The sequence below is a fragment of the Taudactylus pleione genome, unplaced genomic scaffold (genome assembly GCF_031769625.1).
Source record: "Taudactylus pleione unplaced genomic scaffold, aTauple2 ptg000352l, whole genome shotgun sequence".
NCBI classification, from domain to species: Eukaryota; Metazoa; Chordata; class Amphibia; order Anura; family Myobatrachidae; genus Taudactylus; species Taudactylus pleione.
In genome coordinates this window covers 16,820,744-16,832,997 of record NW_028284753.1, presented here as the reverse complement: position 1 = coordinate 16,832,997, position 12,254 = coordinate 16,820,744, and the positions used below count along the sequence as shown (strand labels likewise).

Genomic DNA, 12,254 nt, shown 5'->3' with positions numbered 1-12,254 from the left:
ATTCCCCGCCTTCAGGCCAGAGGCACCTCAGTTTCGTTGGGTGCTGGCCGGAATCGGGTCACTGACACGCGGTGGGGCTGTTAAAACAGTCCCTGAAGAATGTTTATTTTTAAAGAAAATTCCTTCAAGTGCAGACAGCGCGAACAGTCCAGGGGACTTCCGGCTGCCACTCTGTCACCACGCCGGCGCCGAGATGCCGGTACTGATCCGGGGATCTCGGCGGGCCTCTGGGGTCTTGGCTAGCAAGGATCTCGGAGTATCCCTGGACTGTGGACAGACGCTATGGGGATGGGGTCACCGCGGTGGTGCGTGCTGAGTCACAGTCTTTTTTCCCCCAGGGCTGGGGACTCCCTGGGGATGACAGCAAGTGGGGCCAGGCACTTAGTCCTGCGCTCCCACTAGGCCACCAGGGACATTGGGGCTGGAGTTCTGCGGAACACTTCAGCATCCCGGGGGTTAAATGTTGGCATGGAGAGGCAGCCTTCCCTGTCTAACAGCCGGCTCCTCCACATTGCAGAGCGCGCCTTTCCACCGCGGTCTGGCTGGGCTGTGGCAGCTTCTCTCCTCCTGATCCGCCCCCTCAGAGATCTCCGGCAGCCATTTTATCCTGTGTGAAAGTTGCAGATCACATCAAGCGGTGCGAAGCCCGGGTCCCCCTACATACCTCTCCTCCTGGACGTGGTCAGTGTATGTAGCACTTTTGTCCTACCAGACGCTAAGTCTGCATAGTAGATCAGTAAGTGCCATTAATTGCAGGTGTTTTTATTCTGCATTGTATGTGACTCTATGCTAGCGCTGTCTGTCTGAGTTTCACTTTCTGAACTGTCAGCCACTTTACTATCCCTGTGTCTGTTCTTTCTCACTGAGCCCTAACACTGGTGTTGTCGGGGTGCAACCTCACAGTCTGTTATTTTCTATGTAGGGGGTCACATACAGTATATTGGTATCCTCTTCACTATGTCTGGCAGTGAGAGTGATATGCCTCATTTGGCTCCCGTCCGGCTGTCCTGTAAGAAATGTACAGCGGAATTAGGGGTGGAAGATTATGTTTGAGGTATTATGCTCCTCCAGGTCCCTCTATGGTCTCTGCCACTCCGCAAGAGCCCCCTTGGGCATGCTTTGCACAACGGCTATTGCGGGACGTTTAGTCGTCCCTCCTGTGTTTCCCCTCCTAGGATTCACACAGCAGCAGCTTATGCCCTATCAGAACTTGCTTCAGCCGGGCTGCACCCATGCAGGTGCTATCTTCCCAGTGGGTTAATACGATTCCCATTGCATTGCAAAATATGGCTGAGGTGCGGCAGGAGGAGGCACCCCAAGGCAGACCGACTAAAAGATTTTTGCGATCGTCCCAATCTACTCTATATGATGATGACGAGGTCACATCTGAAGATAGGGCATTCCCGGATGGCTCTGACTTAGAATCCTCTACACGGGAGGTGGAGTCCAAGTCCAAAATATGTATTGCGGGTCTAATATAAGCTGTCCGTGTGGCCTTGGTCATTGAGGAAGAGAAACCTCCAGCACCTAAGTCCAGACATGCTCTTTTCAAGCCTGCAAAGGTGGCCGCTGCCATATTTCCTTTGTCCGACCATCTAGAAGTGGCATGGAAAATACCTGGAAAGCGGCACCAGCCACAGAAGCGTCTGGCCTATACTTATACATTTGCTGAGGACTATTTTTCTAAATGGGAAACTTCACCGGCAGTGGATTCCCACGTCACATGCTTGGTTAAAAGTGCAACTCTCCCTATGCCTTCCATGATGTCCCTGAAGGATACTACAGATAGAAAGGTGGAGGTTTGCCTGAAGTCTATTTATTCCCTTTCAGGTGCTGCGTGCAGACCAGCCATGGCTATCTGCTGGGTTGCTTGGGCTATGGAATGTTGGGCAAACACCCTGGAAAGGTCCTTTTCTTCGGATATTACTAGGGAGAAGTTGAATCTTGTTCGCAGCCTATGAGATTCAGCTAACTATATTAACGAGGCGGCCTTGGATGTCAGCTTATTGAATGCCAGTATCTCCACGGTCAGCCCTGATTTGGACAAAATTGTGGATACACTGGCAGCTGCTAAGTCGGCTTGTCTGCCATCTCCTCCTGCTCCCTCAGGGTCTTGGACTTTGTCCTTTTGGACCTATAGGGCCCCAGGTAAGGCTAGAACCTAGTCCTTCCCTAGGCCATCTACCACCAAGAAAACTACCAAGCCTAAGTACAGTAACAAGCCTGGAAGGCAGGACATCCAGCTGCCAAACCTGATGACAAGCCTTCAGCCTGACTGGGCGGGCCTCCTACTGGGGGATCCCAGGGGGGAGGCCGACTTTTTCAATTCACTCAGCGCTGGTGTCAGACTACCAAAGACACCTGGTTGAGATAAGTGGTCTCTCTGGGTTAGCCCTCTCCTTCCACAGATGGCCTACCCATCAGTTCTTCTGCACAGGCCTCCTGTCCAATAAGGACAAGGCCTTGGCTATTCAAGGGGCAGTACAATCCATGCTTCAGGCAGGGGTCATTGTACCGGTCCCGTTGTCCCAGAGGGGAACAGGGTAATATTCCATCCTTTTTCTGGTTCAAAAGCCAAACAGATCTAACCAACCTATCCTCAGATTCCTCAGGGTACCTAGGCTCAGGATGGAAACTCTACGTTCCATCATACTGGCTATGGAACCTGGGGATTTTATGGTGTCTCTGGATATTCAGGATGCATACCTGCATATTCCGATTGCTTCGGCTCACCAGCATTTTCTCAGGTTTGCTGTGTCACAACAGCATTTCCAGTTTCAGGCTCTGCCATTTAGCCTCTCTACTGCACCTCGGGTGTTTACAAAGATTATGGCGGTAATGGCAGCTCATCTGCGGCTGCAGGTGGTCCGCCTGTTGCCTTACTTGGAGGACAAATTGCTGTTAGAAGGGTCTCTAGAGGTACTTCTCCGCCACCTACAGCTGACAATATCTGTACTAGAGATGCATGGGTGGTTGATCAATTGGAGGAAGTCCTCCCTGATTCCATCTCAAAGGATGCTCCATCTGGGAGCACTGTTGGATTCACAACAGCAGAGGATTTTTCTGACCACAGACAAAATCTCCACTTTGCAAACGTGAGTACGCAGATGCCTCCACAGTCTCCGAGTGTCCATACACGCAGCAATGCAGTTTCTGGGATCCATGGTGTCGACATCAAATTTGGTGGATTATGCCCAGTTTCATTCCCGGCATCTGCAGAAATTGATCTTCTCCAGGTGGGATGGATTACCCCATCGGATAAGGACACAAATGATGGTACTCTCTCCGGAGGTGTGTCTATCTCTGACTTGGTGGCTGCAGTCGGTCCACCTCACCAAGGGGTGCCCCTTTTGTATTCCAGACTGGGTCCTTCTAACAATGGATGCCAGTCTCCGGGGTTGGGGCACAGTGATGGGTCCCTACTCCTTTCAGGGAAGGTGGACATCAGAAGAGTCTACTCTCCCAATCAACATATTGGAACTTCAGGCAGTCTTCAGGGCCCTACAACAAGCAAGACTCATACTTCACGGAAAGCCTGTGCAAGTTCAGTCAGACAATACCACGACTGTGGATTACATAAACCATCAAGGAGGAACTCGAAGTCCGGGGCAATGTCAGAGGTGTCACGCATCCTGACATGGGTGGAAGGCCATCTACCAGCCATATCGAGAGTGTTCATTCCAAGAGTTCTCAATTGGGAAGCGGACTTCATCAGCTGTCATGACATGCATCCCGGGGAATGGTCTCTTCAGCAAGAAGTGTTTCAGCTTCTAGTGGACAAGTGGGGCCTTCTGGACATAGACCTCATGGCCTCTCGACAAAATCACAAACTGCCACTGTATGGGTCCTGGACAAGAGACGCCAGGGCTCTCTTTGCAGACGCTCTGTCCATCAGGTGGACCTTCCCATTTGTATACCTGTTTCCTCCTTCCTCGAGTAATTTGGAAGTTCAAACAAGGAAGAGGCACTGTCCTGCTGGTGGCTCCAGCGTGGGCCAGATGTCACTGGTACTCAGATCTTCAGAGTCTCTCCATCAACACTCCATTGCTGTTGCATCAATGTCCAAACCTGTTGTCTCAAGGTCCTTGCCTTTACCCAGACATGGGTCATCTGTCTTTGACGGCGTGGCTCTTGAGACATCCCTCCTGAGTTCCAAGGGTTTTTCTGGCTCTGTGGTTAACACCATGCTCAGAATGCAGAAACTTGCCTCTGCCAGGATTTACCACAGGGTGTGGCATGTCTGGTTTGAATGGTGTCATCCCAGTGGTTACGACCCCCAAGTGTTTAGGGTATCCAGAGTTTGGCTTTCCTTCAGAGGGGTTTGGACCTTTGTCTTCACCTTACTTCACTGAAGGTGCATGTCTCTGCCCTTTCAGTGTTGTTCCAGGGAAGGATTGCTCCTCTTTCTGATATCTGCACTTTCCTTCAGGGGATCCTTCGCATTCAGCTTTCATTTGTCCCTCCTGTGGTGCCTTGGGATTTGGTTGTTGTTCTTAAGGCAATCCAGGGTCCTCTATTTGAACCCCTGGACTCAGTGGATCTCAAATGGTTTACTGCTAAGAACGTTTTTCTTCTGGCTATTGCATCTGCCAGAAGAGTGTCAGATTTGGGGGCTCTCTTTTGTCATTCCCCATTTCTGGTTCTTCACCAGGACATGGCAGTGCTTCGGACTCACCCTGGTTTTCTTCCTAAGGTGGTTTCTAGTTTCCACATTAATAAGGAAATTATGTGCCGGCCTTTAATTCCCCAGACCTCTCTGCAGGTGAGGCCTCATTGGATGAGGTACGTGCTCTCTGGATTTATGTGGACCATACTAGTTCCCTTCAGAAGTCAGACTCCTTGTTTGTACTCTATGGAATTCATCCAATAAGAAAACTTTGGCTAGGTGACTTCGCATGATGATCTCTGAGGCTTACATTCATGAGGGCCTTCCAGTGCCACTCACTGTTACTGCTCATTCTACTTGGTCTGTGGGTCCTTCATGGGCAGCTCGTTGAGGCGCCTTGGCTGTTCAGCTTTGTAAGGCAGCCACATGGTCCTCTGTCCAGACTTTTTTGAGGTATTATGCATTTGATACCTTTGCCTATCAAGATGCATCCTTCGGGCGGTGGATTCTCCTCTCTAGGGTACAGAGATTTGCCCCCCAGCACACTGCAGCAAAAACAATACTTAAATCCTACATGATAATAGCGATTCAGAGGTATTAGTTACATACATTTGCAAATATATGCAAAAGCGCCAGGCCAATCGTCAAGGCTCCTCTATACTGGCATCCCTAGCATTAAGGGGTTCACGTAACTAATACCTCTGAATCGCTATTATCATGTAGGATTTAAGTATTGTTTTTGCTGCAGTGTGCTGGGGGGCAAATCTCTTTTTTTTCTGTGTTCAGAGTAAACCACGCCCTTTACAAGCACCTGTGTTATGCAATTAAGCTGATCTGAGCAACTACCATTTCTTTTGCAAGTTTGGAGAGGCATGAAGGCAGTCAGCATTAGGAGGATGTGCTGATGCTTATAGTGCCATGTGGAGGTTTTTTGGGGTACCTCCAAGGTAAGTTAGCTCTCTGCTTTTATATGTACTGTTATCATGCAGTACATCAATTGTAATTATATGACCCAGAGTGGGTGCTACTATTATGTAGCAATAATTATTTTGGGGTGAGTGTTTGGGAGTGGGGCCCCCGGGGAGGTTCTGACTGGGCCTTTCTCATGGCATCACCATTTAATTCACATAGAATACTTTTATCACTTTTCTATTTGTTTGTATATTATTTATGTCATTTTAATTCTTTCTCATTTCATTAACACTTATTGATTTATACTTACACATCTTTTCTTTATACTTCACTATCACCTTTTTCCCTTTTTCGTGTGATGCCCTTGGGATGGCCCTTGGTTGGAATTTTTTTGGGGTGCCTTGCTTCTCGGACGTGAACCCCTTAATGCTAGGGATGCCAGTATAGAGGAGCCTTGACGATTGGCCTGGCGCTTATTCATATATTTGCAAATGTATGTAACTAATACCTCTGAATCGCTATTATCATGTAGGATTTAAGTATTGTTTTTGCTGCAGTGTGCTGGGGGGCAAATCTCTTTTTTTTCTGTGTTCAGAGTAAACCCCGCCCTTTACAAGCACCTGTGTTATGCAATTAAGCTGATCTGAGCAACTACCATTTCTTTTGCAAGTTTGGAGAGGCATGAAGGCAGTCAGCATTAGGAGGATGTGCTGATGCTTATAGTGCCATGTGGAGGTTTTTTGGGGGTACCTCCAAGGTAAGTTAGCTCTCAGCTTTTATATGTACTGTTATCATGCAGTACATCAATTGTAATTATATGACCCAGAGTGGGTGCTACTATTATGTAGCAATAATTATTTTGGGGTGAGCGTTTGGGAGTGGGCCCCCGGGGAGGTTCTGACTGGGCCTTTCTCATGGCATCACCATTTAATTCACATAGAATACTTTTATCACTTTTCTATTTGTTTGTATATTATTTATGTCATTTTAATTCTTTCTCATTTCATTAACACTTATTGATTTATACTTACACATCTTTTCTTTATACTTCACTATCACCTTTTTCCCTTTTTCGTGTGATGCCCTGGGGATGGCCCTTGGTTGGAATTTTTTAGGGGTGCCTTGCTTCTCGGACGTGAACCCCTTAATGCTAGGGACGCCAGTATAGAGGAGCCTTGACGATTGGCCTGGCGCTTATTCATATATTTGCAAATGTATGTAACTAATACCTCTGAATCGCTATTATCATGTAGGATTTAAGTATTGTTTTTGCTGCAGTGTGCTGGGGGGCAAATCTCTTTTTTTTCTGTGTTCAGAGTAAACCCCGCCCTTTACAAGCACCTGTGTTATGCAATTAAGCTGATCTGAGCAACTACCATTTCTTTTGCAAGTTTGGAGAGGCATGAAGGCAGTCAGCATTAGGAGGATGTGCTGATGCTTATAGTGCCATGTGGAGGTTTTTTGGGGTACCTCCAAGGTAAGTTAGCTCTCTGCTTTTATATGTACTGTTATCATGCAGTACATCAATTGTAATTATATGACCCAGAGTGGGTGCTACTATTATGTAGCAATAATTATTTTGGGGTGAGCGTTTGGGAGTGGGGCCCCCGGGGAGGTTCTGACTGGGCCTTTCTCATGGCATCACCATTTAATTCACATAGAATACTTTTATCACTTTTCTATTTGTTTGTATATTATTTATGTCATTTTAATTCTTTCTCATTTCATTAACACTTATTGATTTATACTTACACATCTTTTCTTTATACTTCACTATCACCTTTTTCCCTTTTTCGTGTGATGCCCTGGGGATGGCCCTTGGTTGGAATTTTTTTGGGGTGCCTTGCTTCTCGGACGTGAACCCCTTAATGCTAGGGACGCCAGTATAGAGGAGCCTTGACGATTGGCCTGGCACTTATTCATATATTTGCAAATGTATGTAACTAATACCTCTGAATCGCTATTATCATGTAGGATTTAAGTATTGTTTTTGCTGCAGTGTGCTGGGGGGCAAATCTCTTTTTTTTTCTGTGTTCAGAGTAAACCCCGCCCTTTACAAGCACCTGTGTTATGCAATTAAGCTGATCTGAGCAACTACCATTTCTTTTGCAAGAAAAATTAACTGCATGGTGCCCGGATGACTCCCATCATCACCTATACTTCCAAGGTCACCCTGTGGACCCTATGGACTTCGTAGAAAGAGATAACAAAGGTAAGTTCTTACCATATCTCTATTTTTTTACTAAAATACAGACAAATTTATATATGATTAATTAGGAAAAAGTGGTAATTAAATCATATACAAATAATGTATCTGTTTGAAGTTTATAAGTAAAATAAGTCCTGTACAAATAATTTATATATTTATGAATAATTGTTTTTATTGCCAAATGCAATAAAATAAAGGAGTGACTTTTTCAAAATGCGTAAAGTTCTGATGTACAAGTTTTGCTTTATAAAGTGATTAAGTGGTCTATGTACTTATAATGGCTGTAGTGTCGCGATTATTATGTACCTAACTCGCTGGGGATATTTTCATTTTTAATAAAAATATCCCGGCTCTGTACTGTACTGCGGGGAACTCACAGGGACATCGGTTGCAGTAACCGCTGTCCCCACTAGTTATATCCCTGGCATTTAGGAGAAGTCTTTCGCTGAAGTGAAAGACTTCCCCGGTGCAAGCTGACACTCCGCATGCTCACAGTGTCAGATTCCAGGGGCCAGTCAGGGGCTGAGGGGGAAAGATCAAAAGATTTCTCTCCTGCACAGGGAGCGGCTATAGGCAAACAGTAGTTTACACCATCTGAAGATGGTGTAAACTACTTGTGCTAAACTCCGAAAAGTTTTGCTTTTTGGAGTTTAAAACATAGGGGTCAGATCGTAGTCCTCATTTATACTAATGAAGACTGCGATCTGAAGTGCTAATTAGCACTTTGGCGGAGATTTCTGTGAACTCTACTGCATTGTGCCATTAGTACATAGGATCGATACATATAATTATGCAGAAACCGCAGTTTCTGCATAATTTCATGTAAAAAGCAGCTTGACACATATGCTTCCAAACCTCTAATCTTACATTAAAATGAACACATTTATATAAATTAAAACCCATACACCATTGCTATATTGTAATATAGAGACTCTGTATAGATTAATCCAGCAAGGAGGAGAATATATTGAACTTGATGGATCCCTCCCAACTACTGTATCTTACTATATTTATGAAATAAAATGAGCTGTAGACTAAAAGATTGAATAATGTATTGAATGGATGTGATTGAATGACTGAATTTCCAGCTTCACCTGAGATGACAGATCGTACTACGACGGGTCGTGCACTGCCAGCTACGAATCCAAAGCCAACTCCGGGATTGCGCAAAATGATGACCTGACGTACAGACTGAGGGGTCAGCTGACCACATTCCATAGCACCCTTCCGCATCTCATGACTGCGCAGAGAGAAAGGATATTTAAGTCAATGTACAGTAGTCATTAAATGTAGAACAATAGTATTTTATTTTGTTCCTTTGGGTTTATATTAAATACTGTAATCTATTTCTCTTTGGTTAAGAATTAGATTTGTTTAGACATGTTATACTAAGGAGAAATGCATTGGACTACATCAATTTATGTTAATAAATATTTCACTTTCTACTTAAAATGAACAGCTACACTTGGGTTGTTTAATGCAAACTCATACATAAGTGGTCAAATAAGTTCAGATTTAGATGTTTGACTCCTCAGGCCAAGCAAAGGAGTCTAAACATCGCTTACGTTTACACTGTTAGTGCGGTCAGAATCACACTGACACAGAATCGCACACACAGATTCAATGGAGTCATGTTCCAACATTATTTTTCACCATGCTACTGTAATTCCGGAAGATTATCTGACATCATGTTGATCCCAAAAATGGTGAAATATAGGACCAATTGTGATTAATTGGCTGCAATATGATGTGTGGCAACCTCAAATAGCAAGTAAAAGAACAATTTGATATGATTATGAATCAAATACTGTATTTTACTAAACAGATTATCATCCATGAAATAACTGGAGTCTTCCTCTTTACAGTAACTACACAATTCATCCATGTTCGCTTTCAATCTTCTACAGCAATTACAAAAACAATATAGAGTGTAGGTTCCAAGGAGCAACAGTCATAAGCAGCCATCCATAGACACAAGGACCATTTAATCCTCATAACTGGACAAATGAAAAACAGCAAACGACGGGTGCAGGCGCTCTGTCAAGTTTCACATAGGTCAAAGCAACAATGAAGTCAATAAAAGTTACTTAGTCCATCACTGTCGTGTGTGCCATATATTTCTCCAACTAAATCCACTTGATTGAATGTAATCCTCTTATGATAATCACAAGCTCAGAAAAAGGAGAAAAAATATATATGGTGTAGTATGTTCAAGTAATATCACACAGAATGGGAAGGCTAACAGTCTCGTACCATACTCACTTGAAGGCACGAATACTGAATCATATAAAGGTTCCTTTTATCTGTATGATCTTTCCTCCACCATATGGACGCAGTATGCGTTTTTCAAACCCAACACGTGAGAAATTCCAATATAGGTAAGCATACCATACTCACAGTATTCCAAATTTAAATATGCACATAGTGGTTTCTTTAGGGTGCATTCCTATGTCCCATCCAAGAGCTACAATGTACTCAGTGAATATATTTATGGACAAGTTTATTCAAACAAAAATTCTTTACAGCAAAAAAAATTATATAGCTAGCCAGTAGTGGTATGATAGTAGATGGATCTCAAACTTTCGAATGGACCACAATAATTAAAATTCGGACTTGCCGTGGCTCCAAGAGCAATACATCTTTGCTTCAGTGGTGACAGCTGATGCGATATTAGCTGTCCCCTCGTGCCACTTTGTTCCTTTTTCGGAATAGTGAATCTTTGCACTGCTCCTGTTGGAGTAGTGATGGGATTGTGCATGCGTGACCTACAGGTCATTCATGCGCACAGGAGCCCAGTGGGAAGGAGCTGGAAAGGGGGGAAGAGATCCGAAAAGGAGCCCTCATCGCAACCCATCTGAAGATGGTGAATGCTCCCGCAGTCATGCAATATTTACGAAGCTTGATGAATTCTGTCCCCATACTAGTGTATGGGAACAGTGGGCCATTCCGCAAAAGGAAGGTACCTTCTTGATGTATGGCCTGATAACTTAATTTTTACAATTGCAGGTGATAATGTGCAATTTCACCTGCTTTTGTGAAAATTAAGTGATGATGAATAGGCTCCAGAGTCTCATATAACGTGCCGCCAGCAGAAAGTCAATAGAAAAACATATATGTATTATCACTTACTAGAGTCGATATAACAAAAATAAATTGGCCTGACCAATGCGTTTCAACCTCTTCTGGAGTTGTTTTTCTAGTTAATAGAGTGTAAGCAACAACCAGTATACATACCCGCAGACCGGACAAGGATTGTGCGGCCGGAAGTATTGTTAGGTTCACCACATGTAGTTCAATAAAGTTAATACAAATCCATCCGCATGCTAACATTGCCATCAGAGCAATTGCCATAATGCCCTGTAAACAAGAGGCTCCCCAAATCTATACTGAAGAGGGAGGTAAGCCGTGTTACATCCAGTCACGACTGCCAAAGACAACTGCGTATTGACGTCACCGCATATGGCATTGCCATACTAATCAATAAACAAATGAACATGGAGACTGGGTATGTATATAGAATTAACCTAACTAGTAAACATTACCACAGCCGTTACCCAGTGATCGCAATGCATAGTGAACATTTTGAGATATAGTTAGGCATAAAAATAGCTGCAATAGAAACATTGTGAGTCACTAACAACATAATCCAATAAAATATGTATAAAACAGATAATTGGCATCTAAAACACAGAATATAAAAGCAATTAATAAAAGATGAACAGGATATATAAAAACAATAAAATAAAATATAAAAAGGCACAATTCACAGGATATAAAATCTTTCAAAAACATAAATTCAGTAAAACGGGATTAAATAAATTCAAATAGGGACTATAAACCACTTAAACTCTAAATCGTGGTTAAGACCACTGGGTGCAAGTGTTGAGATTGTAAATCCACCTCATCTTGCTCTTAGATAATCTAGTCTCCCTATTATATCTCCAGTGAACTTTCACTAATTCTATACCCCAAAAAGCAGATATATGTTGGGGAGGACACTGGTGTACATTTTTAAAATGTAAGGAAAAGGGGTGATTCTCATACCTTCTCTTGATATTGTAGACATGCTCTGACCAGCATACTTTCAATGCCCTGGTAGTCTTCACTATGTAAAATTGTTCGCAAAAACATTTTATGGCATAAACTGCCAATTTAGTATTGCATGTTAAAAATTGTTTGATTCGATAGACACATCTCTTGTGTTAAAATTTTGCCTGTTTTTTAACAGTTGATGGCCAGGACCTGAACATTGTGCACACACCATACCTGTGGAATCCTTTGTTTCTTGCTATTCCCCCAAGTGTTTTTTCGAGGAATGCACTGGACACTAACCTATCTTTAATGTCATGTGCTCTTAAAAGAAACCTAGCTTTGTCCGGCAGTAAGGTGGCAAGTACTGGGTCTTTTAAAAGAATGTGCCAATTATTTTTAAAAAAACTTGTTCCACTGATCTGTAATGGCTAGTATAATTTGTGTTGAAGGCCAAATTAAATGATGGGTCATTAATATTATTTCTTCTGTTGATAT

The 12,254-nt window shown here is 43.6% G+C and overlaps 1 protein-coding gene across 2 annotated transcripts in view; it reads right to left on the bottom strand.

Annotated features, from left to right (window-relative positions):
- FRMPD3 (FERM and PDZ domain containing 3) overlaps positions 1-12,254 on the bottom strand; it is a 746,708-nt gene that overhangs the window by 647,897 nt on the left and 86,557 nt on the right. Inside the window, exon 2 of one of the 2 annotated variants that reach the window (XM_088444300.1) lies at positions 8,822-8,967. In XM_088444300.1, coding sequence (XP_088300426.1) covers positions 8,822-8,960 — 139 coding nt within the window. In that variant the 5' untranslated portion in view covers positions 8,961-8,967. The remainder of the gene's footprint in view (positions 1-8,821; positions 8,968-12,254) is intronic. The other variant, XM_088444301.1, reaches the window with a different exon arrangement.